The sequence below is a fragment of the Lipomyces chichibuensis genome, assembly GCF_038497645.1.
Source record: "Lipomyces chichibuensis strain CBS 12929 unplaced genomic scaffold V1513scaffold_6, whole genome shotgun sequence".
NCBI lineage: Eukaryota > Fungi > Ascomycota > Lipomycetes > Lipomycetales > Lipomycetaceae > Lipomyces > Lipomyces chichibuensis.
Window position 1 is genome coordinate 129589 of NW_027117458.1, and position 26415 is coordinate 156003.

Here is a 26415-nt window from a genome sequence, read left to right on the forward strand (position 1 = left end):
AATCGCAAATCGTATCCAGCTGATTCCTTGTTACATATAGGTTTATAGAAAGACAATTCCGAAATACTTCCCACCATCAGAGTAACCAGATAAATGAGATAATTTGAATCTTGTAACGAAAGACGAATTGGCAATGATAGCCAGCAGCACGAGAGGTCCCGGAGGAATAGTGCCGCCGGATGCAAACTAAGCGATTGTGCAGAGGGCTCAAGCTGCGGGCATCGACGCCAGAAATCATGGGCGAGTCTTATGACAGGCTTGTCTTCTATCCATTAGCTGGATCCAGATGTATTTGGCAATTCAAGTATCAACGACGCCACTATATATCAGGATTAACGGGCGTTCATATAGAACCGAGTGAACTTTTCGTTTTACCAATTGACGGCTTAATGGGACAAGCCAGATATGTATCGAATGACAATAATATGGATCCCAATTTCAAGAAAGTGTCCATTATAATGTTGCGGGAGCTGTGGGAGGCACTGCTGAAGAATCTTCTCCAGCGGGAACTTGTGCAGTCATAGTGCTTGATGCATGTTCCAGAGGCTGTGAACATGTAACTGTCATCCGGAGATTCCTATAGTCTGTTCTCCATCTGAGGAAGTAATATATACATTGCGCTACGATCTCAGACCCGCACTTAATCTTTATCGTTCGGACAATCGTTTTCTGGCCATTAACAGTCCTTTCAGAGGGGTGCATAGAATATATGACGACGACTTCTGGCATGATAAAGTCCAAGTCATCCTCAACGGTAGCCACAGTATGCCTTACCGCGTTAGCCCGGTAAACTATTCCTTGACACATACTTACGGGCAGTCGTAAATAGCAATAGTTCTCACAGACAGGGAACTCTCATTGTCGATAATTGCAAATGCATTCTGCATCTTGTCGCCTTTGACAGTCAAGTTAAGATTCATTTCCATAACCTTTTGCATCTGCGATTCGATTGCAGTGGCATTCTCTGCCAACTTCAGCAACCGCTCATTCTCTTGTCGTAAGGCCTGAATTTGTTTTGTAAGCACGCCGATTTCTGTGATCAAGAATGTGTTGGTACGTTTCAGTGCCCCGTCCCTGGATTCGTCTTCGTGGCACATCTGTCCGGTCTGAATGTGCGACTTCATATCCGCCGTTGCTACGCTATCCAGAGATGTGGTACTTGTTTCCAGGTATGTTTCATCCTCGTCATCGATGCCGTAGCTGCATGGCTTCGAATTTGAGGGCTCCTTCTGGACCTCAGCAAGAGATTTGACTCCACTTGTAATAGCCGCAATCGACTCATTATATTGAGGTGAAATTGTCGCCACAGGAGTATTTATAGATCCGGTAACAGTCCCGTTCAGTGACAGCGCCGGGTCTGCGAGTGTAGATATTGGTGCTGCAGTGGCCCAAGGTTCCACTTCGTGGTCAACGTTTCGAACGGACGACTGAGGGCTTTTCGAAGCATCACGTTCCGTAGATGTGGTCGCAGGGCATACGAATGATGAACTTGACGGCAATTGGGCGGACTTCGACTGTACTGATTTCAGTTTCGACGTGGCCGATCCCTTGTCATTGCTAGAAGACGTAACTTGTACATTATCGATTACACCTGGAGTAGACAATGGAGCACTCAATAGTGACGACGATGCTGCGTAACTTCCTGCTTTCAATTCCTGACAGCTTTCTGGTTGTTTCGATGTGGCTTCAGAGAAAGGCGACGGTACTTGTACAGGTGACGACGAGCCTGACCGGCTTCCTTGCAGACTCGCTTGGCTCGTCGATACCCCATACACTCTTGGGAAGGTTCCAAACATTGAGGAATCCGATGGCAGTTGCGCAGATGACGGCAATTGTCCGTTGTTTTTCTCAGAACCTTGACTCGTAGTGGCTGCCTCGCTACCTTGGTGATAGTGAAGTAAACTTGCAAAAGGTGAAGACAGTGCTGGTTTCTGCGAAGATGACGATGAAACTGGCCGACTTACATTCTCACTTGCGTGACTCTTGGCAGTGGATTCGTTAACTCTTGGAGCAGGAATCCGACCGCTAAACAGGGACTGAGCCTCTCGTTGGCAAGAAGCCGACTCTGATTGACTATATTGTTTTTGATTGTCAACAAATGCGGCAGGAATATTTTGAGGCCCTGTACTTGAAGTATGAATTGCATCCGACTGCGAGGTAGGAGAATTAGAAGTCTGAGACAAAAGAGTTGAAAATTGAAAGATTGGACCAGCAGATGATGGCATAGGCTGGTTCGCGGGAGCAGCGCTCTGTGCACTAGCATGAGGAACACCAGTCGCAGAGCTTCCGACTGCCGACATTTGATTGAGCCACGCGTAAGTAGTGTTTGGGGCAGACATAGGAACGAAAGGAAATGGCGGCGGACTGGAGAGATGTCAGATATTGGCGCTTTCAGACGATATCGAGAAGATGTGTCCCCGGTAATATTCGCACCAATATAAAACTATTATACCGTAATTTTAAGGTTAATTATAATGGGTGCTGATGAGTCGCGTAAATGACGCGCCTCTCAGTCACACCTCACTCAACCCCGATTGGTGCCCTTACCCTCGCGATTGTTTTGCTTTAACGCGCTCACTGGTTGGCCGATTCCTGGTCACCACGTCAGCAATAATTGCGAGAATGACAAGCTGATATGTCGGCACCAGGCTTCAAGTAATGGAAGATACACTTCAATGCGCAAAGGGATCTCTGTATTTCGAAGACAATGCTCATCACTCACAGACATATGACGCGTCGCCAGTGCGTCTTCAGAGCTGCAGCGATACCAAGCAAGCCGCGACACACGGTATTCCGGCCCAGCGAGACATCCTGAGACCGATAAGTTATATCAACGGCGTCGGACGACGAGCACCTCTCGACGCTCATGCCCGCAAGCGACCGCTTACTGATGGGGATGCCTGTCTAACGTCCTTCCACGGCAGACACCAACACGGAACTGAGGAGAGCATCACGTGGAATATATCGCCGCATCCTTCATCTGAGAATGATCATATAGTAGATCCGTCGTCATCTCCTTCTCGGAACAACGATTTGGATCCGAAAATGGCACTAACGGCAGATCCAGCTACGGAGTTATTGATGAGGTATAAAACGCAAGGATTGGCCTCCGGGTTGGACTCCTCCCTGGAGAGATGCGTCTCGTCTTTGGGCATACCGAGTAGCACGTCTAGTGGCAGGTCGCTGTCAAATTTGAGGAGATCTGTCAGTTGTGACCCCGAATGGCCCGTTACAGTGAAAAAACGCCGACGACGACATCCGGAGGCTACTGGAATACAAGTGGAGAAAGCTGACATTTCGAACGCGCCAGTAGCGGGATCATCGAACTCAGACAATACCACAGCGAATGAAGTTCAGTCTTCGGTAAAAGCTATTCAAATCGAGTCGATTTCTGATATAGTCCCTCCTGAATCGCAAAAACGTCGTCAAACACATAGCAAAGACGATCTTTTGAATGACGGCAGTGCCGACGAGTTTGACTTCAATAGTGACGATATCGATTTCGATTTGGTTGACAAGGTGGGGACTACGCAAATCCTCGGTCTGCAAGACAAAAAACTTGTTCGCGACAAATATTTTAGCGAGATACCTGTCTCGCAGTCAAAGAAGATGAACGACACCAGTGGTGAGAGACTCAGTAATGAAAATCCAATGTCTACGTCGCCAAAGCAAGCCGATGCATGCAATGAGAGCTGCAACGACGAGTTCAGTGATTTCGAGGCCTTTGATTCGGATGAGCTCGAGCAATTGATGGCAAGACTGGAGAATCCACAGAACCCGACAGTTACGAAAGTAAAGCCTGTCAAGGAGAATGCAACTTGCACGACTAAGCTTGTCACGACGGAGGTTTATGGAGATACACAGAGCACTCAAAGATCAAGGGTGAGATTCACAGCTGCAGGTATGAGTACTTCATCTAACCTCGTGCAGTTCCCGCCAGTCGAGTTTAAGAATTATAAACGGTTTTTGGTGGAGGATGTCACAGATGGCCACTACATGGTGAAAGGCCTCGCACGGCTCGAAAAGGTATGATAATCCTGAGTTTTTCTACGCTGCCGACTGACTCATTTGAGTAAAGCGAATCCAAGGACGTGATGAGCAATTGAATTGTTCGGCCATTATAATTCTGCGTGATGACTGGATCAATTCGACAGTCGACATTCTAAGCTACATCAACGTCATTGGAGATTTTGACGGTACCGGACAATGTGTCATCGACAACAAGAATGGGATACTGATTGTCCATCCGGATGTCCTTGTCTCAAGCACGATCGTGTCCGAATATTTCTTTTGCGCCCGGAAGTCTATTTTAGCGTACCGGATAAAAAGTCCTACTGACATCAATCGGTCGACAGTGTATGGAACTATTATTCACGAGCTGTTCCAGGAATGCATGACGAAGTCGGATTTCACAATTGAGCATATGGACCGTGTTCTGGAAGATGTTTTGCCTCGGCATATTGAGAAGCTGTTTTTCTTGGACGAGCCACTGACTGTTGCGCGAGAGCATGTCATCGAGAGATTCGACATCATGCGAGAATGGGCCGCGAAATTCGTTTCTTTGCAACCGAAGGTAAATACCCCATGTCATATCATTTAACTAATCATACTCTGACTTCGTCAAGGCAGCAGCACTGCTAGAAGACGCTCGTAAGCCTGATTGCAAAACCACGATGGCCGTTGTCGAGATCCTAGACACAGAGGAGCACATCTGGTCTCCGATGTATGGGTTGAAAGGTAGCATAGATATGACAGTGATGGTTGATATTACTGGGCAAGGGAAGGTTACTGTGCCGTTAGAGATTAAGACGGGTCGAAATTCGAAGACTATTACTCATAGAGCCCAGACCGTTCTGTACACCTTGATGCTCGCGGATCGTTATGGTACCTTCAACTTACTATTATTATGGGTGCATGACACTGTAACGGTCATATTAACGATTGCTAGATGTCGAGGTCCTGAATGGTATTCTTTATTATCTCGATTTGTCACAGACGCTGAACGTTGCTGCTGTGAGGAACGAAATTAGAGGATTAATCATGGGTCGCAATGAGATTGCACGATCTATCAACAACCCGGACTACGTGTTGCCAATGAGTAGGAATGCTGCGATGTGCAAGAACTGTTTTTCCAAAATGGGCTGTTTTGTCTATCACAAAGCCGTCGAGGATGGCGACGGATTTACGAGTGGATTGGGATCAATATTTGATGACGCGACAGAACATATTAAGGAAGAAGATAAAATATTCTTGAAGCACTGGGATAGACTGATAACGTTGGAGGAAAACAGTATGGCGAAGTTCCGACAAGAAATTTGGCTCATGACTGCACTTGAGCGTGAATCTTTCGGACGGTTAGTCATGCGATCTTCGTCTTGTATTGTGGACTGGTTTCTAAAAATTCCTTAGGTGTTTTGCGTCTCTGAAAGTTGACGGTATGCGGCGGTCAAATATCAATGAGAAGATTAACAGGTACGAGTATACCTTCTCGCGCGCAGAACTGTCAAATATTTACGAGTCTCTTTCGTTTTTGTCATCTCAGGTTAACATTGGTGACCCAGTCATCGTTTCGGATGACTTTGGACATATTGCTCTTGCTGCCGGATTTTTGAAGGAGGTTACTCAAGACACGATTGTTGTTTCGGTCGATCGCGAATTCGATTCCAATATGCATTCCATTAAGCCGTCTCCTCACCAGCGAGTCCTATTTCGAGTAGACAAGGACGAATTTAGCAGCGGTATGGCACTAGTGCGTAATAATCTCGTCCGGCTCATTGAGAAGGACGGTGATAAAAGGCGGAGGAAATTGATTGTCGCTAAGGAGAAGCCAATGTTCCTGACCCAGACTATCCAACCGCATTTACCTGCGGAATGTGATGGACGTCTAAACGATGATCAATTGAAAGCTTTAGACAAGGTGATGACTGGTAAGCACGACTGACATGGTCGAGTGACATGGTTGACGTGAAGTTCGAGCTGACAGCGTTCAAAATAGCTTGCGACTATGCGCTGATTATGGGCATGCCAGGCACAGGCAAGACCACGACAGTCTCATATATTATTGAAACACTTTTGGCACAGAACAAAACCATTCTCCTGACGTCGTATACGCACACTGCAGTAGACAATATTCTTCTCAAGGTCCGGAATTATTGTACCAATGTCCTTCGGCTAGGTCCGCTGAGTAAGGTATGGTTGTTCGTATCGCATGATTTCTCCTGGGGGGGTTTTTTTTACTGATTGAGGCTGTTGGCAGATTCACCCTGAGGTTAAGAAATTTGCGCGTTTACAATCTGAACTGCCTGACAATTTTGATGATCTTCGTGAATTCTACTACGGGTCCCAAATTGTTGCGACGACATGCTTGGGTATTAATAAGTATATGGTGTTTTATATGTATTGTTGGCAATATAGAGACTGATCGAGTGCCGCTAGTTTAATTTTTCAAAAAAGACGATTTGATTACTGTATTGTCGATGAGGCGTCGCAAATTACGCTGCCAATCTGCATTGGACCGTTGCGATTTGCAGACAAATTCGTGCTTGTCGGGGACCATTATCAACTATCGCCATTGGTCCGGAATAAGGAAGCCAAAGCGGATGGACTGGACGTAAGCTTGTTCAAGCTTCTGTCGGAAGCACATCCGTCAGCTGTTGCCATACTGGAGCATCAGTATAGAATGTGTGAGGAGGTCATGACTTTATCGAATGTACTGATCTATAATGGTCGGTTAAAGTGTGGTACTGCGGAGGTTGCAGTTAGAAAATTATCTGTGCCGCGTATTGAAGAAGGGATTGAGGAGATTCACAGAGGTTGCGGCGGGAGGTGCAAGGCAGAGAGTTGCTGGATAGCAGATCTTTTAAACGAACAGTACGATTCCACGAGAGCTTGAGAGTTTAATTGACAAGGTAGCTGACCAGTTGGTTTGGTGTAGGACAAAAGTTGTGTTTGTTGATACGGACGGGGTTCCTGCGAAAGAAACAAAGAAAGGGGACCGGATTCAGAATGAGGTCGAAGCGACGTTAGTGACGCAGGTAGGATAAGTTGTTGGCGTTTGTTGACAAGATTCATATCGACTGATTAGTGCCCTGCAGTTCACGGAGTCGCTTGTTTTGAGCGGTGTCCCACAAGATTCGATCGGCATCATATCGGTGTACCGAGCGCAGTTGAAATTAGTGTCTAATAAGTTGAAGAAATATCCCAATCTTGAAATGCAAACGGTGGATAAGTTCCAAGGGCGGGACAAAGAATGCGTGATTATCTCGCTTGTGCGATCGAACGATGAACAGATGGTGGGAGATTTGCTAACAGATTGGCGGCGGTTGAACGTGACATTTACGAGAGCGAGGAGCAAACTTGTCATTTTCGGGTCCAAGAAGACGCTCATGGCTGTGGACATGCTGGCGAAGTTTTTTGAATTAGTTGAGAGCAAGGGGTGGATCTATAGTGTTCCGAGAGATGCACACTTGTTGCATCCGCAGTGCGGGTCGCGGACGGAGAGCACAACTGTTCATGTACGCAAACAACAAAAGGTGGCGGTTGTGAAGTTGGGAGGAGCAGCTATCGAGTGTAGACCAATTCTGCGAAATATTATTAATGAGTTGCGATAGTAGGGCTAGATTATTGTATATAGAAATAAGTTTGCATTAAGTCTAAAACTAGGTGCACAGGATAAGTTAGTTGTCGAGGTCGAGAGTGAACGATATTAAGTCACGGAAACGCGGGATTCCGAACGTGCGGGGGGGGGAATCCGATCAACTTATGTGGCGCCAAGGAACAACTAGCTAGGCGACCCGGGTCGATTCACGCTGGGTCGTAGCTTATATATATATATATATATATATATTATCGGGAGGATGATTAGTATCAGAGTATGCCGATCAGTGAGTGACGAACGGCGGGCGATTCGACCTGCAATATTGTATTTTAGACTACGGAGAGAGTAAAGTACACAAAGAACCGACAAACTAATTTCCAGTTCGTCAGATCGTATTATCGTGAATGTCTATATTTTTTGAAGCAGCCCATCAAGAATACAATAGATTGAGAATTCGACGATGATGATTAACGTGCAAGCTGAAGAAATAGAATAGTAAAATCACAGATCCGTGGGGGGGGGGGGGGGTGGGGGTCAGAAATAACCAGCAAACCGAAAAGGAATTAGGTTTCCGAAAACGTGATTCAAATCTCGAAATCGAAGAAATCGCGTGGTTGTGAGTATCGTTCGTCAGTTAACCAGGGGGGTTTGTACATTTAGAGGGGAAGCATTTTGAAGTAACTGTACGCCCCGGAACTAATTATGGCAGTTGATGTCTATAATGTAGCAAGTCTAGTCAGGCAGACTAGTCGTCATTAGCCGTAGTTTGTATGATCTGCATCTGCAAGAAGGCAACTAATTCAATGACAGCCTCCAATTTGTCAGTCATCCGATCGATTGGCGGTCGACTAACTCAAGTAGTTAAGTGGTTCGTGCTTTAGTGAGGTGATTACGCTAAGCCAATTGCGGCTGTGGCGGATTGACATGACAGGTCGAGATCGCCAGATAGATGAGTCAGGTGGTCACGAGATGAGTGAGGCGGCTTACAAACGTTTGCTACGCTGAGACGCTGACTAGTATCTTATCACACTATTAAATCAGCCGATGCCGAGCAGGCAATTACAGTAGGCAATCTCTCTATATGTGCATCGTTTTAGTTAGCAACTCGCACTCGCAGAAAGCCGAAAGCTTCTCAAATAAGTGGCGGACAGTGCCACCACTGACATCGACAGGTGTCGTTCACATGTTGCGGTGGCGTATAAATGGCTAATCCTCTCCTGGTTTAGGCCAATGTAGAGACGAGTCGACACCAATGGATCGGTCGAACCCCCACTCGGAATGTCCGATCAGTAAATATTAAATGTGATAGTAACAGCCAAGATAATTAAATAATAATATATTATTCTCATTCGTTGTGGCTAAGATGCAAAGTGCTTGAAACGAACCTTTTGTTTAATTGTGATTCGTAGCACGCCACGACTGTTTTTCATATCATTAGGCAATGCTTCCTTCCTTCGCTACACAAGTTTGACATCATGACTGAAAATGGCGACAGCGTCGCAGGGACAAAGTTCTATCTTAATGCTGGCCACAACGACACGCAACATGTACTAAATTTTAACCTTTTGTTAGATCGCAACACGTTGCTTTTTTCGATAATTGTCTGCCGTGTCTCCCTCGCCAGCCAGCAGCAGCAGGTGTCTGTATAATTATTCCTATGCTATCTGCTGAATCGAGTGCTATTTACTGACAATGTCTACACTATGTCAGCGGCGGTCAGCGGTCCGCAGTAGCGTGTCAAGTAGCGTGTCATATGTCGGTCGGTCGTCCTAAGCCACTCGACTCAAACCCAAACGACGAGCCAAAACTCTATTTCTGGGCTAGGGTTCCACTGTGTTTCAAGTGTCCTTCTTCTGCTTCTAATTGAATCAACGGATTTATCTGTATTGACGATGTGAACAAGAGAGACCAATAAATGTGATATATGATATGATTTTACAAATGTGAATGGTGAACTGGAAAAAGGCTAAAAACTGGTGGTGACCACGCGCCTGTTGCGGCCTCGTGCGCGCGATTCGGCAGTTAGCGTGAGTTTGTTTTCTTTTAGTATAGCCGAGGGCCCTGCTTTTTTTGTCTGTGTGCCACTTTGCCGAGTTTTCCTCTCACACTCACTCACTCACTCACTGTGCCCGCCTCGTCCGTCGGCTCGGTCGCCAGTCTCGCTGACTTTTGCACTTTCTTAACGCTCTCAAAAATACTTACTCTAATCACACTTCCTCTTCTACTCCTCCGTTATCCTCATCTAAGATCTCTCTCTCTCTCTCTCTCTCTCACACACACCTGACCGCTCTCGCCATGTCTGGTTACTTCGCCCTCGATTACTCCGCTCCCATGCAGCCTCCCCTACCTCTCGCTCTCGAAGCTGAAATGTTGCTTTACTCCTCCTCGACACCATCGGCCTCAGCAGCCTCAGACTTTACCTTTGTAGACCAATTCTCGCTCGCAACATCCCCGGCCGCCAGCATGTCGTCTGGCGCCTGCTCACCTTTCGACCGTGTCCATCGCGATCACGACTCCGCCTGTCACACCTCCTTCACTCTTGAGCCGTCCGACCTGGCTCCCGTTTCATCCGCCAGCAGTATCGATAGTCTCAACGCAACCTCCACCACCGCCGCTGGCATCAACCCGTGCGTTTTCTTTTCCCGTACCACCATGTCTGAAGACGACGAAGACAACGACGTCGTCATTGCGCGTTCCCTCAATGACTTTCAGTTCAGACCTTCCTCGGCTACGCCGACCGCCATCTCAACCACATCCGAGCCATCCCCGTCCTCATCCTCTGCTCAGTCGCCATACTCCGCCTCAGCACCCGGCCTGCCGACGTCTCGATCGGCCCAGAACCAGAACCAGAGGCGGGCGGCACGGAGACCACCGCTGACTTCGTCCCGGTCCGCGCCTTCAGTCTCGCAGACGCACAGCCTGACTGCCGGAGTGGCGCCGACAAAGAACGCAGCCGGCAAATTTCAGTGCACGGAATGCTCTCGGTCGTATCTCCACGCGAAACACCTCAAACGACACATGCTGAGGCGTAAGTGCAATTGGTGGTTTATAAAGTTGATTGGAATATCTAACGTAAGCTTAGATACCGGAGACCGGCCATATAAATGCAGTTTATGCTCTGATTCATTCTGTCGAAGTGATATATTGAAACGGCATTATGAGAAATGCCAGCATAGACGCGCCAATGTTAAATCTGGAGCAGGGCGGGTCGGAGTTTCTTCTGAGAATGCTGCTGCGGATGAGACTGTGTCTGCAGACGCTGTTCGTGGTAACTCGTCGAGTCGGTGCGACGAGTGCCTTGGAGCCGGAATCCGATGTGCCCGTGAAGATGGTCACATGTGCGTTCGGTTGATTGCCGGGCTGGCGATTGATGTGCCTCAGTTTCAGAATCCATCACCGCCGATGCAGCATCAACAGCAAGAGTACCAGTACTTTCCAAAATCAGGGATCCTGGGTGGTGATGATGAGACCGAGCCGGTGGTGTTAGCAATCCCGCCTAACGAGTTTCAGCTACCTATACCGATGCAGCCGCAGTCGCATATGTATGACTTTAATTTGTTGTCGTATTATCCCGATATGGTCGACACGCAGATGCAACAGGCGCATGTGCAGTCGCCAATGCAATTCTACGCGTGATTATTGATTTTCCAAGGTTGTAAAATTTTTTGCATTTCTGCTCCGCTTCTCCTGTTCATATTATATAGTATTTTTTGGGTTGTATTGGTACATATGATAATTATTGGATTTGGGTGTTTTGCTAAAATTTTTGTGAATGCGTCTGATGTTCTGTTAACTGAATTGTAATTATACGGTAGGAATTGGCGGAAATTTATTTTATTTGGCACATGTGTAATACGGGTATATATGGGTGATATTTATTGTAAATTTATTAGTAGGTATATATTTATATGTATGTATTGTAGATTTTGGGTACGTTAAAATGGTACGCATTACGAGTACGCATTACGATAATAGAACTAATATTATTTGAGTTGTTGTTGTTGTTGATGATGAGTGCACTTGGCCCGGCATTAGTTCGATTGCCAGAAATTAAAGTTGCAATGTGTTGTCCCCAACATTTGCGAATGCCCAAGGTAAGAAGGATCACACTTGGAATTATCGAATTGTTAAAAAAAAACCAAATAAATCACTGATATATTTTATTGCACCGCATCTTAGTTTTGTCAATGTAGAATTATTTAAAAATGAGGAAAAGTCCTTCATATTTTAATTAAGTGAGGTCGGGGGGCCTTTCCCCCCAATTTCCCACAAGAGCGGTTCGGGCCTGGGCGATCGCATCGCGTCGGGAACGAGGGAACCACACGGGGCGACCCAATTTTTAGTTCACACTGTTCGTTCACACACTTACTTAAAAACCCACCTTGGTTTCCACCCCGTCGCCAACCACAACGACCGATTTCACCCAAAAATAATGCCGTCTGCTGAATTTGAGAAAGCTGTAAGTAAAAAGAAGATATATGAAGCCAGAGGTTTTGGTTTGCTGATGGGATTCTAGGCGGCTGACGTTCAGCAACTGAAAGTGTTGCCCAAAGACGATGAGCTTTTGAAGGTAAAGTAGTAGCTTGGATAAGCTGGTAAGGCAGAAGACCTGGAACTAACGAGTTTGTTCGCAGCTTTATGCGCTGTACAAGCAAACGACCGTCGGCGACAACGAGACTGCTAAACCCAGTGTCTTCGACTTCAAGGTATAAAGGGGGAACATATTCTTTGCGAGAATGTCGATGATTGCTAACTCTTTGTCAAATCAAATAGGCAAAGTACAAGTGGACGGAATGGAGCAAGCTAAAAGGCATGTCGCAAGAGGATGCCGAGGCAGAGTACATCAAGTACGCTGGCGAGTTGATTGCAAAGTACAGCGAGTAGTTCGGTCAATAGACTAGAAATAGGGATATTAAACATAATATATTAATAAAGGGTAGGAATGAATGTAATGAATGAATTAATATATACATATTGAACGCAAGACTCCCCCCCCCCCCCTTTTCTCGATGCGATTATAAGCGCCCCATTGCAGATTTATACCGCCTAGAATTAACAGACCATGAAGAACCCTCACTAGATTGCCTTCGTTTTCTCGTGCCCTGCACGGCAGCCTCTGCCGCTTTGTCTAGATGATATGTGTATAGTTGTGTCGCCGTCCATCGGGACTTGTTATTGTTATGCAGCGCGGAAAGTGAGATCGAGACTCCGATCAATGTGGTATGGTCATCATCGCACGAAGGAGGTAGTACCACTGCGTCCGTCACGTCAGCGTCCGGATCCGATTCTCGTCGCGTAGGGGGTGGTAATGATTGATGACGAGGTGGTTGTGTGTGTTGATCTTTAGAAGGCGACGATGATTCATAGTGGTGGGAGGACGAGATCGAAGGATTCCGTGCGGACACTTGCGCGTCCATCTGGATGGAGACGATCTTCTATTTGTCTATCTATTCCTCTATGAACTATTCACTTGCTGCGAGGGCAAAGTAGCCTCGAGGACTGGATCGGTGGAGGGGCTGTGTGTGTGTGTGTGGGGGGGGGGGGGGGGGATCAGAGCAATTAAATGCAACGCGGTCAGATTGAGAGAAAGGGAGCGGAAGTTCAAGTTCAAGTAATAGCTGACACGCGATGAGCCGCAACAATGACTTTTAAAAAGGCGGAGAGAGGTTTTAGGTGGGCAAAACCACAACCACAAACTAAGCCTAAGCGAACTAATAATATGACGACGTCGACTTAACGAACGATATAGTCTGAGCTCAAAGCCACGCGCGCCAGATTTCTCCATCAACTTGGTTAAACTTTTCGTTCTTCTTTTCTTTTTTTTTATTTTTTTTTATTTCTCCTAACGCTGGACATCGCAGATAGGTTTTTTTAACAACAAAAAAAATGCGGGGGGCTAGCCCACACGTTATCGATTGTGTATCTTCAGCCAAAAGCAAAGTTCTGGTGATTCCGCACCAATCTTGTTGTCGGTAGATCACAAGTGATGGCCACCACCTAGAAATAAATGAAATCTCTGATAGTCGCTGAGTGTTAAATCGAGAACGGTGATGTGGTAAAGCATATTGTGGAGGGAATCAACGGTGCCGATCTGCTAGCGAACCTGGACTATGCAGGGGGAGGGGAGGGGAAAAAGAACGAAACGAACGAACCGGACCTCCTCCTCCAAAAAAACCCTTTCCCCTCCCCTCTTCCCCGCACAAAAATAAGCGACTGCATGCAGATCGACGTGCATATTTACATGCAGTCACAAAACCCTTATAAATAATAAGAAAACGACATGTCAACCGCCAGCCCCTTTTTTATAAGCCAACTTACACAACTCGCCAAACAAAAAGTAATTGCATGCCCCTTTTTGGGCATCACCGAGTCTGAGTCTGAGTCTGACCGCGCTAAGTGCTCGTCCCTTACTCAATTGGTCACGCGCAAGACGAACATTTTACAGATATAAAAAAATACAATTGGGCATTATTGCTTGAGCAATATTCAACTGAGCAGTAGTACCTATTAACAAAGCCATGACACTATATATATATACCGCTTTTTACTCTTCTTTATACCGCAAATCTTGACAAATCATATCCACTCCCCACCGGTAATAACTGGCGGTTCATAATGAGGCATCAGTGCACGCAAGTCTCGCTCGATCTTGGCCGCCTGTATCTCAACTTCCTCGCCAACCCATCTCGTCCTAACTCCCGGCCACAGATCCATCGTCACGGGTCTCTTGGACCCTTGCTCCACCATTGCCGCAATCGTTACTTCCATCGGTTCAAAGTGCGCAATATCCCATACATCCCCGGCTGCCAAATCCCAACACGGCCCCTCGCCTTTCTCAAGCCCTCGATGTCGCCGTTTTGTTATGCCTTGCATTCCCAACGCGCCCACAATCCAGAGAATGTCCTTGCAAATACATCTGACTTGTCCCAGCGTTTGTCTCCACCAATTATTAAATTCAATAGGTGACTCTAGAATTACCCGCCGCCAGTGGATCCTATAAATTGGCGACACAGAAGCTACATTTCATTAGTTACTTCTTCTTCTTCACGCGCCTCATCGGGGCAATGATACTCACACTGCATAGCCTCTCGGCAAAAGTAAGACTCTCTGATCAGCACTATATCGAATTTCACAAGCTCGGTGGCTGATGGCAGTGATGAGCTGTGAGATACGCCAAACACATGCAAAACTTCAGCATCCACCGCATCATTAAGCGCGAAATGCCAGTCATCATACAATTCGTCTTGACAAACCAAAAGCGTCGCACTGCTTGTGTGCACAACCCGTGACCCACACACTGTCCGGACTGGATCATTGAAACCCTCCAAGTCGTCAATCGTCTGAGTCACTCTGTAGGAACATTGCAGCTCACGCATGGCCTTTGCGCATCCGTCGGGACGATCAACAATATCTTGCCAGTACACAGTCGCACGTTTAATCGCAAGACTGCAACTGTCTGCCAGCGATGCGACACCGCGACCAGTGAGGGCAAGCGACTGCCGACGCGCTTCGCATATTCGTGGTCTAGCTGCAATCAGTGCGATACACATTCGCATTACCCTTCGAATACTTATTAGCTTCCCCGTTTAAAACAGAGACTAGACCGATAACTCACCTATCCCGGCATGTTTCATAAAATATCCCGCCATTCACAAATTTTACCCTTGGCGCCATTTGCATCGCGCGTCCACTATCGATATGGATATAATATCTCTCCTTATTCGGCGTCTCCACCTCCATAAACTGAGGATCAACACAATCCTCCTCGTACAAGAACTCACGATACATCATCTGCGCCACGCACGCTCGCTCAAACTCCTGCAGTCCAGTAGACATCCCGTTTATCTTGACCCCGGCCTCTAGGACTCTTTGCACTGCACCGTCATCTTCCTGATTCTCAAGCGTACACGAATGCATCGGCGCGCCACTGCAGCATCTATAAAATGCGGCACTCGCATATTTCCGCGGCGGCACCAGATCTCCCATGATCTCTCGTATCTGCCTTTCCTCAAGTACCGGTTCAAAGCAAGGGTCCGCAACTCCATCGAACCCCTCCCGATGCTTATTCAAATCAAACAGAAGCAACCCTAATATATGTCTCCGCTCACAGTCCTCTACTTGTACCTGCTTATACACTTGACCGTCCGCTGCCGGCATCGCAATCAACATCCTTGTCCCCCTGCCTTCTCTCTTAATATACGCTACCAAAATCACACCATCTCGAATAAGCCACTTCACCAAATCCAGTCGCACGCAGCAGCCCCGCTCCAATAGTCGCAATAACTCGTCGTACGCACCGCGTCTGTCATAATTGTAATTACCCGACTTCAGTTCATGGTTCAAGTCCGCAATCGACATATCGACGTCGAACGTGCCAATTGGGATCTTGGCAACCTTCCTATTCCAATCAAATCTGCATTGCTTGATATCCGGTATTATTACAACCCGTTCGTAACGAGCCATTTTGCGTCCACTGCCGTATTAGGTATTAGAATATTTGAAAGCACGTCTCTTGAAACTGAATGAGCACGGCGAACTGGCAGAATCACGCGGAATCATATACCTTCCCGCTCCATGGCCACGCGTGCCAGCTTCCCCGCGTCAGTCTCCACAAAACAGTAACGGAACCAAAAAAACTCTCTCGCCGCTGATCTCGGAACCGGCGGCTTGATGCAGTGGGGGAAAAAAACGTGTCAAGGCGCACACACAAGCAAGGGCCAAAACCTTATCTCACTATCGGGTTAGGGTCTCTACATCCGAAACTCTCGATTCCGCCCCATTCCGCATGGTAACAGTATCCAACAAAACCCTTCTGGATCGTCATCCGTCATCCTCGCCATACGCCTTCAAAATTGGTACGGGTGGCTTAAACGACTGGCCATGCGCGTTAACATCATCAATCTCCATAAAATGCGATGCAGATATAATCCGACTTGTCGGCGCGTCGTCCGTAAGCGTTTTCGCTGCGGCAAAGTCCGCTTCCGTCATATTTCTCCGGCGATTGAATAGTTCCTCTTCGATCGTTCCTTTCAGAATCAATGTTTCCACGTGCACCTGAAATGACCCATTAGTAAGTACCATGAGAAAAAGTAGAAAATTAACGTGCGCGTACAGGTCGAGCTTGCCCAATACGATGCGCACGACGCATTGCTTGGACCTCAATGTTCGGCTGCCACACCGGATTCACGAAAAATATCCTCGACGCGCCGGTTACATTCAATCCGTGAGCGGCTAACCCGAGATCCATCAACATCACCCGAAACCTGCTTGTAGCGTTGAAAGCCATTAAGTTCGACGCACGCGCCTGTGGATTCAGTGACGTCGTGTAGAAGCAGTGTTCTATCCCGAAAATCTCGAGCCCTTCACCGAGGTAAAATGCGATATCATCAAATTCGTAAAATACAATGATTTTTTCGTCCACACTTAGTTCTAAAACTCGTGACAGCAGGTAAGATAGTTTGGAGGAAAAGCACCCGTAGATACTAGTATCTCTGAACCGCGAATTCGGCTCGAGTTTGATACTCGACGCGTTAATGAAGCCATCGGAGTAATTAAAGAATTTGTGCTGTGTGCTTGTATGTTGTGATAACGGTGTGGACGGTACACCTGGGAGACCTCTAAGTTTGGTTTCCATATCTTGGCCTTTCGATTTAGACGGACTTCGTGTAGGCGCAGGTCGCGCAGGTAATTCAGACATTTGAGACTGTCCGACTAACCGATCACGCAATTTAACGATTTCCTCGTCGCATATATTACCATCCACATCGCGCACTTTGATACCTCGCACGAGTTGCTGGAATCGCAGAATCTTGGGACCAGACATAATCCCAGAATTCGAGCTAAGAGATAAATCAAACACCTGGCCCGAAATATCTTCTGCAACATGTGATACAAAGTATCCTACCAAAGATAATCAGATGCACGGCTCAAGTTAACTCCTACAGGAGAACATACCCATCTCATGCTGCTGCGACGAAAATTTCCAAGACGCATTATTCATAGCATACTTTCCCGCTTCCAGAGATTTCTTCAATAAATGTATATCGTGTTCGGCGTACGATTTGCCATTCGTCAGGCAATTTTTTGCGACATCCATCATGAACTCTACATCGTCGATCGAAAACCCAGTCCAATAAAATGTACTGTGTTGCAAGTTCGTAACCAGTCGTCGCAGCTGAGCTCGATTATTCCGATGAAACTAACAGGTGTCAGTTTGTTAAAATACGGTTGGTGCGACCACAAATGTCTGCAACAATGTCCTTACCAAATAGTCTTGATCAGTTCTCTCCGATGAAACCGCATTGACGGCCACGAACGCATGAAACAGATTGATATTGGTTTTATTAAATGTTGACGGCTCAAGTAGCACAACTTCGTGCGTCAATGGAGGCAGTTCGACGTCAATCTGCAAATCCTTCCATCGATGACGGACCATAACTTGTCTAAGCACTCGCTCCACAATTTCGTGCCTCTTCTCGTCTAAAAACGGAGCTGCACAGTATTTCTGCCATAAACTTGAGTTACCGCTCCACGGTGGAAGACATAGGAAATCAGAAACAATATGTCCGAGCCGAGATAAATCTGTCGCTACTCGACTATGCTGATTCCCAACCTTAGTTTCGGAGGTTGGTGAAGCCGATGTCATGGCCGCGTCTAGCCCGACGTTGATGCCAAGTAAACCGGGAACTGGCGTGCCTGTGACTGCCCACTTTCTGTCAACATACAGTTGTTTTGCTGCAAATGCCGCGCTGGTTTGCGACGCACCCATGGAATGGCCCTCGTCCACTATTATTCTCTTCCAGCGGACTCGAAGCAATGGCGAAGACTGCTGCCTAAATTCCAAGGCAAACCTGCGCTGCGACATTAACACAATATCAAAGCAACTGAAATCAACGTCATTCCCAGAGTCGTTCCCGTTTAAAGAGAGTATAGACAGAAAGCCCTTATTCACGTGTTTCTCTAACTCGTTCCGCCACTGAGGCACAAGAGCATCTGGACAAATAACAAGTGTTGTTCCGGAAAGAACAATAGTCTGAGGCTTAACCTTCTCGTGTCCTCTGGTTCCTGCCCTAGTATGCGACGAACGACGATCCTCGACAACGTAGGAAGCACGATTCTGTGTCAATATTTCGACGCATTTTTCTGGCAATCTAGAACGATACGATCTCCACGGCAATCCTAGACTAGTAATTGTCCTTGCGCAGATGCTTGAAAGAGAGGAGATGGATGTCCTTTCGGTGGGAACGAATAGACAGTCATCAGGGACGCGGCTCCCTTGGTGTTTGGTAGCGCAAATAAGAGCAATGCATATACATGTTTTTCTAGAAATAACAGTCAGTATAAATCTACATTGACTCCAAGCATTGCAACCGTACCCAAAGCCCATTTCCTCGGACAACACTCCTCCGAAAGTTCCGTCAAAGTAATCCGGCTTCATATGCACCTCGTATGTGTCCGTGTCCATATACAGCTTAGCACCTTGCGGTGATGTAATCTCGCTGAGTCTGGGGTCAATCATTTGGACAGGCACAAGCTCCTTTCGTATCATCTCTGCAACCGTCTCGCGCTGGTAAAGATACAATACTGACTTCATCCCCTCCACATGGCCGGTCATTACCTCGTTGATGATTTCCTCACTCTCAGGGTCATCGATTTCCGGTACGCTCTCAGGAACCGCGGAGATCTGGTTAAACATGTCAAAAAGGGTGGGCACCTCGTCTGGTGGAGGCTTGATCAGTGGTACAATAGGTGCGTTTTTGTCTCCGTCCCATGCTCGTCCCGAGGTGTTGATCAGCAGCATCACGTTCCTGATTTTCTTCTTCGTGAGAGTCGGTATTTGCGGAAGGAAACGTCGTCCCTCAACATCTTTGGGGACAATATATATCCGAAATCGCGCTGTCCGATGATCCAGCATTCGATACGTCACTCTTAGAAACAGCCGTTTGTGCAGGTACGCAAGTGAGTTTAAAGGCTCCTCAAGAACAAGGCTCTTATCCCACGGTGGCTCGATCCATAGCCACCCATCCGGTGCTTCTATTCCTGGTGCCGGAAGTCTAGGCAGGTTGTAAATATCAATTACGCCTATTGGCGCCAGTCTATCGAGATCGTTGAGGACATTCGCGATATCTATCTCCCGCTGAATCTCATCCTCCGTCTGAACTAGCAGTCAGTTGCACCATTCACTTGGATATATTATTCAGACGGTTATACCTTTGACCTCTGTCTCTTAGGTGGTCGAGTGGATTCCGTGGTTGATCCATGCCACCGGTTAATGCGATCAGAATTGGACGTCCTAGACCTCGATACCGATTTCCCTAGACAGGTCAATCGCGTCCCCTGGCAGTCTAAATATCAGATTAAACACACCAGTTCGCTTCCGCTTTCCGCCCGACGAAGGCTTTTGAGCTTTCAAAGGCGTTGGAGACGAGAATATTGGCGGTGCTTCTTGCAATGTTGGTACATTTTGATGGTGGATCTCAGCTGACGAGTCAGACCGTATGTGCTCTACCTCCAAAGTAGCCATTGACGATTAATAAATCATTTCCAATTGAGTATTTGATGGCGTATATATGCACATAGATATAGTGCCTTTTGGATTTGATTACAGCTGGTTCTTTGCCCTTGTCGTCACGAGATTAGCAGTTGGGACTTTAAGCCCCACCCCACTTCCGGAATCTGATTTATCACATAGTTTTCAAACACCATTCACGTGCAGTCCTTTGTATCATATCGTCAGAAATGTCGGTTCAAGAAACAAAACTAAAATCTACGATTTATATATGTACGGTATTATGACGACAAGGCCTTGTGACTCATTCATCTCGTCGTTGTTCCGAACACTAACATTTCACCATTTAGCTGGCCTGGATATGTCTGTAACGACTGAGGGCCTACATTATGCCTTTATTCCGTTTGGCGACATAGTCGACATTCAGCTACCCAAAGATGATAAATCAAGTACGTAACCGAGCTAGATGTCAATATCCCGGAATTGGGGAACAAAAAAGTAACAGGTTGCAGATGAGCCACATCGAGGATTCGCACTGCTAGAATTTGATACGCCGTTAGATGCCGAAGCAGCTATTGAAAACATGAATCAAGCACAGTTGAATGGACGGACATTGAAAGTTACGCTCTCAAAGCCGCAGAAGGAAAGATTTGATATTAGCAAAGCTAAAGTTGCTGGTAGGTTCATTGCTTGCAAGTTCGCGGTAAAAACTGGTACTGACTATGAATTTACAGTTTGGGACTCAGAATCATGGATGCAGGAACATAACGTTGACGAATCAGACCGACGGGCTATTGAGGAGAGCAAGGCGGTGGCAGAGGGGTTCGATGCGATGCAGAACTTGGAGAATGAAACTGAAACAGCTGGTCCTACTGAGAGTTAGACAACCAAGGTTCTACGTGAATCTTAATTGTAGCATACGACGGGTATATGTATTATAGTATCATGCGAACTTATTTGGAAAAGCTCGGCGAGAGAAGTTTCAGTATGCCGCGGGTGGAGAGGATCTGCATGCTAAAAGATTGCACTCGCCTGAATTATAATTTGAATGCAACTCAATTTGCTCACGGATGGAATGAGCAATATTCATGATCATTTATGAAAACGAATGTTAAGTTCCAACTCCCGCACTTCACTAATTACATGCGCTCGAGAATAAAAACTTTAGCAAATGTATTCAATCCCAAATATTTTATTCGTGCCGTATGATAAAGATTGCTCAATAGCCAAACAAAATTCGCAGAATAGTTTCCTAATGATGTTTCTTACTTGCTGCTTCGGTTAACACGAACCTGGAATCTGTTAGCAACTCTTCCGCAAATCAACTACTACCCATTAACTTACAGAAGGGTCGTAAAGGAACTATGAAGCCAGATCAGTAATTTTCTCAACCATATCAAAACAACTTGAACATACTTTCCGCGAAACAGCAACGCCGGCAGCTCCGAGACCAATGAGAAGGGTAATGACTATAGGATCATATTAGCACGGAAACGGAACCTAACCTCATGCACCGAGAAATTCGCAAACTGGCATAATCAAAACGTACAGAGAGGATACAATTCAGCTGGGACATTCTTTAGTTTCTTCAACTTGTGGGTGACAGGCTCGGCCTTAGTTTGAGGAGTCTTCAAGAATAGTGTTAGTATAGATTCAAGCTAGTACTCTGACTAATTGAGAATATTTTCTGGCACAACAGGTGGCAAAATTTTTAAACAGAGACATCTCTCTCGTCAGAAGCTTGTCTTGACATACCGATCGAACGACATTGCTGGCTTGGAGGTTGCTAACCAAGGAAGCGCGCAAGTTGTTGATATAGCTCGCGCGAATGGCCGCGACGGACGTCGGCCGCATGGCTTGCACAAACGATGGTCGCATTGCAGAAATGATGGAGGCTTTCATTGTAATCTATGAAGATCGTTGATCAGAATATTATGAAGATCTGGGCTGTTGAACTTAGGGTCGATGTTTTTAACGTAAGTCGGCAATGGGGTGAGGTTTGCGGGACCCCCGAGCGGCCATTACACACACACTGCCGTCATTGGCCAGGCCGCGGACTGACACATACGCCTGCTTCAGAGCGTAGCGTAATTATCGACACATATCGCCGCAAATTGCGCGGCTCAAAGATTGAGACTGGTAACTAGATACACTGTGTAAATTTTTTTTTTGTCAGCCTCATTTCAATATGATGGCTTTCATCTCATATTATGGCAGTAATTGTGCAGCAAGTGTAACTAACCCTTTTTAGATAGATAAATGATCGAGGTTTACGACAGCGAGGGCATACGACATATATGAATCTTCCTTTCTATTACTGCCATACGATACCGTTATTGTTAGATACGCATCAGTATTTATTAATCTAGCTCGGCCAACGCAATACATAAAGTCTAACTCAAAGAGAATAACACCAGATTACCAATGAAATGCCATTTCGAACACCTGGACAAATCAACCCCTCTTCCAATACTATGTACTCTTGAGGGCGCATGTTATCCGGTTCTATCTATGAAGGCAAACCTTGGAATTACTGAGTCCATATTTACTCGACATGGAAGCCCGTATTGATGGTTAAGGCACCGATATATTGTGTGCCTGGCAACGCCATTAGTGGTCCCTTTTAACACAAATCAAATCTCTTATAACGCTTACACTGATCGAAAGCCACATGGCCATTGGAGCCATATTCTAGCGCACATATAGGATTGTACCCACAGCTAGATTGTCAATGCTGCTTGGCTGCCTGTACACATAGCCAACAACTATAGGACAGGTAGGTCGTCCTGGCAGTTCTCATAGGGCCATGGTCTGTCTGACGTATTTGTGGTACAGTAGTGCTAGTGACGGCAGTGGATATCCACGGTAGGATTCAGGGGGATTCACACAATATTCTTGTGGGCTTCGAGGAACTCTGATGGAGCTTCCTCGATTTAAACAGAAAATTGTAATATGAAGTTAGGAGCCAGTTGTTTCGATACTTTCACTTAATTTATGGAAGAAAACCATGTTATGACTACGTGGATTCCCCGCCCCAACAATATATAACAGGCCCATGCTATATTTTGTGCAATATGAGTGCAACCATCTGGATATTGGTGTGGGCAGACGATATTACCTCACCATGGCCAATACTTCAGCGCAAATCCTGGCATCGACCCATCCAATCTCATTTACAATGCGTTAAGCATCGCCCCTTGTGCTCCAGAGCGGGATCTAGTAAAAGATTCCGATAATTCGAGAACAGTCCATGGATACGACATTCGTCATCCTATACAAATGCAGTAGACACAACAATCAAGTTAGCATGGTGAACATCATTAGAAAGGCTCATAAGTTCCTTATATCTGTGTTAGAGAAATGGTTGCGGAAGTAAATAGTACGCGAACAACTGCACTGCGGATCATGCGTAGAACATATATTTATTATCGCAGCCCTGTGACAAATTATAAAATAGATGTTGATCCACGAAGCGAATTTAACATGCCTGACAGCCTCCTTGGCACCCTTGGCTCATTGTCTGCAATACACCTAAGTTAGAACATGGATTTCGCGTGATGACCACCCGAAGGTTAACGCAGTTGGGACTTCGAAGAGATGTTTTAAAAAAAAGTGCGGCTAATCCGACCAATACCCCACAATTACAACGGGCATCTTTAGTCTTCGATTCGACTTGGTAAGGACCAGCTCAGGTTGGCATGACTCCACGAATACCACCTGTATGGCGCATACAGGCGCCGCAACGAGGTACTCGTTCTCAACAGGTAACCATTCTGCTACTTCGAAAAAGATGTTTGGCGACGTGCACAGGAGCACCATTCAGTACTCCCACGCCGTGCATCAAGTGGTCCAACTTCACACTCAAGAAATACACAGCTTGTCCTCAGTTTTTACGAAAATTGCCGCACCGGCTGTTTTCAAGTGGTCTTTGCCAGCGGCAGGTGAGGCGAGGCGAGACAGTTGCGAATCACTCCGCGCATGATCTTCCACACCGGACCGATGCCTTGGAGGATTCACGCGCATTTCGAAGACGATTGCGGCAAGACAGTGGCGAGGAGGAGACGGTAAAAGATGTGAGACTTGGCGATGTAGCGAGACTGTTTGCGTTAGCTAAACGGGAACTATGGCCATTGACTGGTACGTCGATATTTTGAGTTGCTGTATGGTGTATGAGATGTGCGTTCCTAATTGGATATAGGCGCATTCTTATTGCTGTGTGTTTCCTCTACGGTTGCGCTTTGTGTACCTTACTCTATAGGGAAAATATTGGATATGGCTGTGAAGAAGGACGGTGACCGAAGATTGTTAGGATTAACACTCGCTCAATTTAATGTCGCGCTGGGTACGTCATATTGCACTCTATCATTTTTGAACTATACACTAAGGTGTGCATCGCAGGATCTCTTTTTGTTCTTGGAGCCAGCGCCAATTTTGGGCGTGTGTATATACTAAGAGTTGTTGGAGAGCGAGTCGTTGCAAGACTACGATCAAAGTTATACAAGCAAACTGTCATGCAAGGTACAAACTTTTTGAGTAGATGTAATAAATGCCCTCTATTCTAATACTAGTATAGATGCTGAGTTTTTTGACGCCAACCGCGTGGGCGATTTATTATCTCGGTTCTCGAGCGATGCCAATATTGTCGCTAAATCGCTTACGCAAAATATCGCCGATGGCCTGAAAGCCGTGATTACAGGGACTGCTGGTTTAACAATGATGGCATACGTCAGCCTAGAACTAACTGTAACTATCTTGCTTCCAATATCATCAAATAATACATCTAACAGACCAGTAGGGCATTATAGTAGCGGTCGTACCACCAGTTGCAGTCGGAGCATATTATTATGGTCGTCGAATACGAGATATTACCACACAGTCACAGCGAACATTAGGAACAGCGACACGAGTTGCGGAAGAAACACTAAACAATATCAAGACTGTTCAAGCTTTCTCGGCAGATGTTGTAGAGGTACGGAAGTATAACAGGGAGATCAGAAATATATATGACATTGGACAACGTGAAGCTCTGTTGTCAGCCAGTTTCTTTAGTGCGGTAGGACAAAGAACTGTTTGGTATGTGTGGCGTGTTGCTAATATTCGAGCAGACGAATCTAGCTGGAAACATGACTGTTCTCACGTTGGTGTCGGTAGGTATGCAGATGGTTCTTGATTCGTCTATATCGATGGGCGATCTTTCATCGTTTATGATGTATTCAGCATACACCGGCAGTGCGATGATTGGCCTATCTTCATTCTACAGCAAAATGATGAAAGGCTTGGGAGCAGCCAGTCGTGTATTCGAATTAGAGGACAGCAAGCAAGTCGTTAAAAGCACTATCGGCATTCCCGCAACGAAAGACACAAAGGGACCGATTGAATTCAAGGACGTCAAGTTTTCGTATCCCACACGACCGTCGTCGATGATTTTTAACGATCTCAACTTCACTATCCCCCCAGGGTCTAATATCTGTGTGGTAGGCCCTTCAGGAGGTGGGAAAACTACTATTAGCCAGCTGCTACTACGGTTCTATGATCCAGTCGAGGGAACTATTACATTGAATGGTAAAGATATTCGAGTCTTCAACCTTCTCTCACTTCGTCGCGCGATTGGACTAGTCGGCCAAGACCCAGTACTTTTCTCAGGATCGATCGCGGACAACATTGCTTACGGAAAGCCGTCCGCCACGCGGGAAGAGGTTGAAGAGGCAGCTCGCAAGGCCAACTGTCTCTTTATCAATGACTTTCCGCAGGGCCTGGACACGCAAGTCGGGCCTCGAGGCGCCCAATTAAGTGGAGGGCAAAAGCAGCGGATAGCAATAGCCCGCGCATTAATTCGGAACCCATCAATTTTAATACTAGACGAGGCCACGTCCTCACTGGACGCCGAGTCGGAAGCGGCGGTTAATGACGCACTTCGACATATTATGGACAGCGATTGCACTACGATTTCAATATCCCATAGACTATCAGCGATTCGCCGCAGTGACCATGTCATTGTGCTGGATACGCGTGGTCGGGTAGTCGAGCAGGGTCGGTTTCAGGATTTGGTCGCCGACGATAATAGTTACTTTATGAAAGTATTGACTTGAACATATTGTCAGAGCATTAGTTGGCCTGGCGATCTTTTGCCATATTTGTACATAATCACTTATTTATAGAATGTATATATATATTACAGGCCCCGAATATGTATTTATTTTGAGCAGAGAACTGCAACATCAGAGTTGCGTAAATGACTATAAGCGCTCGTTCTGCGCTATCAGGTGTATCAGTGCAGTGAATCGATTACCTAACGAGATCGTCATAGCCT

At 46.4% G+C, this 26415-nt stretch overlaps 9 protein-coding genes across 9 annotated transcripts; 5 read left to right on the plus strand and 4 right to left on the minus strand.

Moving 5' to 3' along the window:
- Positions 1 to 108: 108 nt before the first annotated feature.
- V1513DRAFT_462872 (uncharacterized protein) lies at positions 109 to 2425 on the minus strand. The gene is made up of 3 exons (XM_066899951.1): positions 814 to 2425; positions 376 to 769; positions 109 to 319 (listed from the first exon to the last, which is right to left on the minus strand). The coding sequence occupies exons 1-2, from the start codon at positions 2337 to 2339 to the stop codon at positions 454 to 456; spliced, it is 1842 nt and encodes a 613-aa protein (XP_066754996.1). The 5' UTR covers positions 2340 to 2425; the 3' UTR covers positions 109 to 319; positions 376 to 453.
- Positions 2426 to 2580: 155 nt separating this feature from the next.
- Positions 2581 to 8104, plus strand: V1513DRAFT_411055 (DNA replication factor Dna2-domain-containing protein). Its single transcript, XM_066895723.1, has 11 exons — positions 2581 to 3882; positions 3931 to 4026; positions 4079 to 4573; positions 4626 to 4884; positions 4949 to 5354; positions 5410 to 5927; positions 5996 to 6189; positions 6257 to 6378; positions 6436 to 6870; positions 6935 to 7034; positions 7095 to 8104. Exons 1-11 carry the CDS (start codon positions 2659 to 2661, stop codon positions 7608 to 7610), a joined length of 4365 nt encoding a protein of 1454 aa, XP_066754997.1. The 5' UTR covers positions 2581 to 2658; the 3' UTR covers positions 7611 to 8104.
- A 1586-nt stretch (positions 8105 to 9690) lies between these two features.
- Positions 9691 to 11575, plus strand: V1513DRAFT_439658 (uncharacterized protein). Its single transcript, XM_066897244.1, has 2 exons — positions 9691 to 10625; positions 10680 to 11575. Exons 1-2 carry the CDS (start codon positions 9893 to 9895, stop codon positions 11231 to 11233), a joined length of 1287 nt encoding a protein of 428 aa, XP_066754998.1. The 5' UTR covers positions 9691 to 9892; the 3' UTR covers positions 11234 to 11575.
- Positions 11576 to 11947: 372 nt separating this feature from the next.
- Positions 11948 to 12581, plus strand: V1513DRAFT_439660 (acyl-CoA-binding protein). The gene is made up of 4 exons (XM_066897245.1): positions 11948 to 12056; positions 12114 to 12167; positions 12232 to 12303; positions 12371 to 12581. The coding sequence occupies exons 1-4, from the start codon at positions 12030 to 12032 to the stop codon at positions 12479 to 12481; spliced, it is 264 nt and encodes an 87-aa protein (XP_066754999.1). The 5' UTR covers positions 11948 to 12029; the 3' UTR covers positions 12482 to 12581.
- A 1529-nt stretch (positions 12582 to 14110) lies between these two features.
- V1513DRAFT_270197 (uncharacterized protein) lies at positions 14111 to 16238 on the minus strand. The gene is made up of 3 exons (XM_066894546.1): positions 15213 to 16238; positions 14673 to 15157; positions 14111 to 14613 (listed from the first exon to the last, which is right to left on the minus strand). The coding sequence occupies exons 1-3, from the start codon at positions 16058 to 16060 to the stop codon at positions 14174 to 14176; spliced, it is 1773 nt and encodes a 590-aa protein (XP_066755000.1). The 5' UTR covers positions 16061 to 16238; the 3' UTR covers positions 14111 to 14173.
- Positions 16239 to 16417: 179 nt separating this feature from the next.
- On the minus strand, positions 16418 to 20120 carry V1513DRAFT_423709 (P-loop containing nucleoside triphosphate hydrolase protein; the record flags this gene model as incomplete). The annotated part of the gene is made up of 7 exons (XM_066896050.1): positions 16418 to 16651; positions 16710 to 17497; positions 17552 to 17795; positions 17862 to 18918; positions 18973 to 19751; positions 19808 to 19911; positions 19964 to 20120. The coding sequence occupies 7 exons, from the start codon at positions 20118 to 20120 to the stop codon at positions 16418 to 16420; spliced, it is 3363 nt and encodes a 1120-aa protein (XP_066755001.1).
- Positions 20121 to 20295: 175 nt separating this feature from the next.
- Positions 20296 to 21207, plus strand: V1513DRAFT_439672 (uncharacterized protein). The gene is made up of 4 exons (XM_066897246.1): positions 20296 to 20378; positions 20456 to 20554; positions 20618 to 20782; positions 20840 to 21207. The coding sequence occupies exons 1-4, from the start codon at positions 20336 to 20338 to the stop codon at positions 20986 to 20988; spliced, it is 456 nt and encodes a 151-aa protein (XP_066755002.1). The 5' UTR covers positions 20296 to 20335; the 3' UTR covers positions 20989 to 21207.
- Positions 21143 to 22090, minus strand: V1513DRAFT_439675 (uncharacterized protein). The gene is made up of 5 exons (XM_066897247.1): positions 21861 to 22090; positions 21655 to 21733; positions 21522 to 21574; positions 21450 to 21467; positions 21143 to 21397 (listed from the first exon to the last, which is right to left on the minus strand). Exons 1-5 carry the CDS (start codon positions 22005 to 22007, stop codon positions 21371 to 21373), a joined length of 324 nt encoding a protein of 107 aa, XP_066755003.1. The 5' UTR covers positions 22008 to 22090; the 3' UTR covers positions 21143 to 21370.
- A 1634-nt stretch (positions 22091 to 23724) lies between these two features.
- V1513DRAFT_270340 (P-loop containing nucleoside triphosphate hydrolase protein) lies at positions 23725 to 26292 on the plus strand. The gene is made up of 6 exons (XM_066894547.1): positions 23725 to 24242; positions 24304 to 24447; positions 24504 to 24623; positions 24679 to 24848; positions 24901 to 25158; positions 25211 to 26292. The coding sequence occupies exons 1-6, from the start codon at positions 23804 to 23806 to the stop codon at positions 26192 to 26194; spliced, it is 2115 nt and encodes a 704-aa protein (XP_066755004.1). The 5' UTR covers positions 23725 to 23803; the 3' UTR covers positions 26195 to 26292.
- The last annotated feature ends 123 nt before the right edge of the window (positions 26293 to 26415 follow it).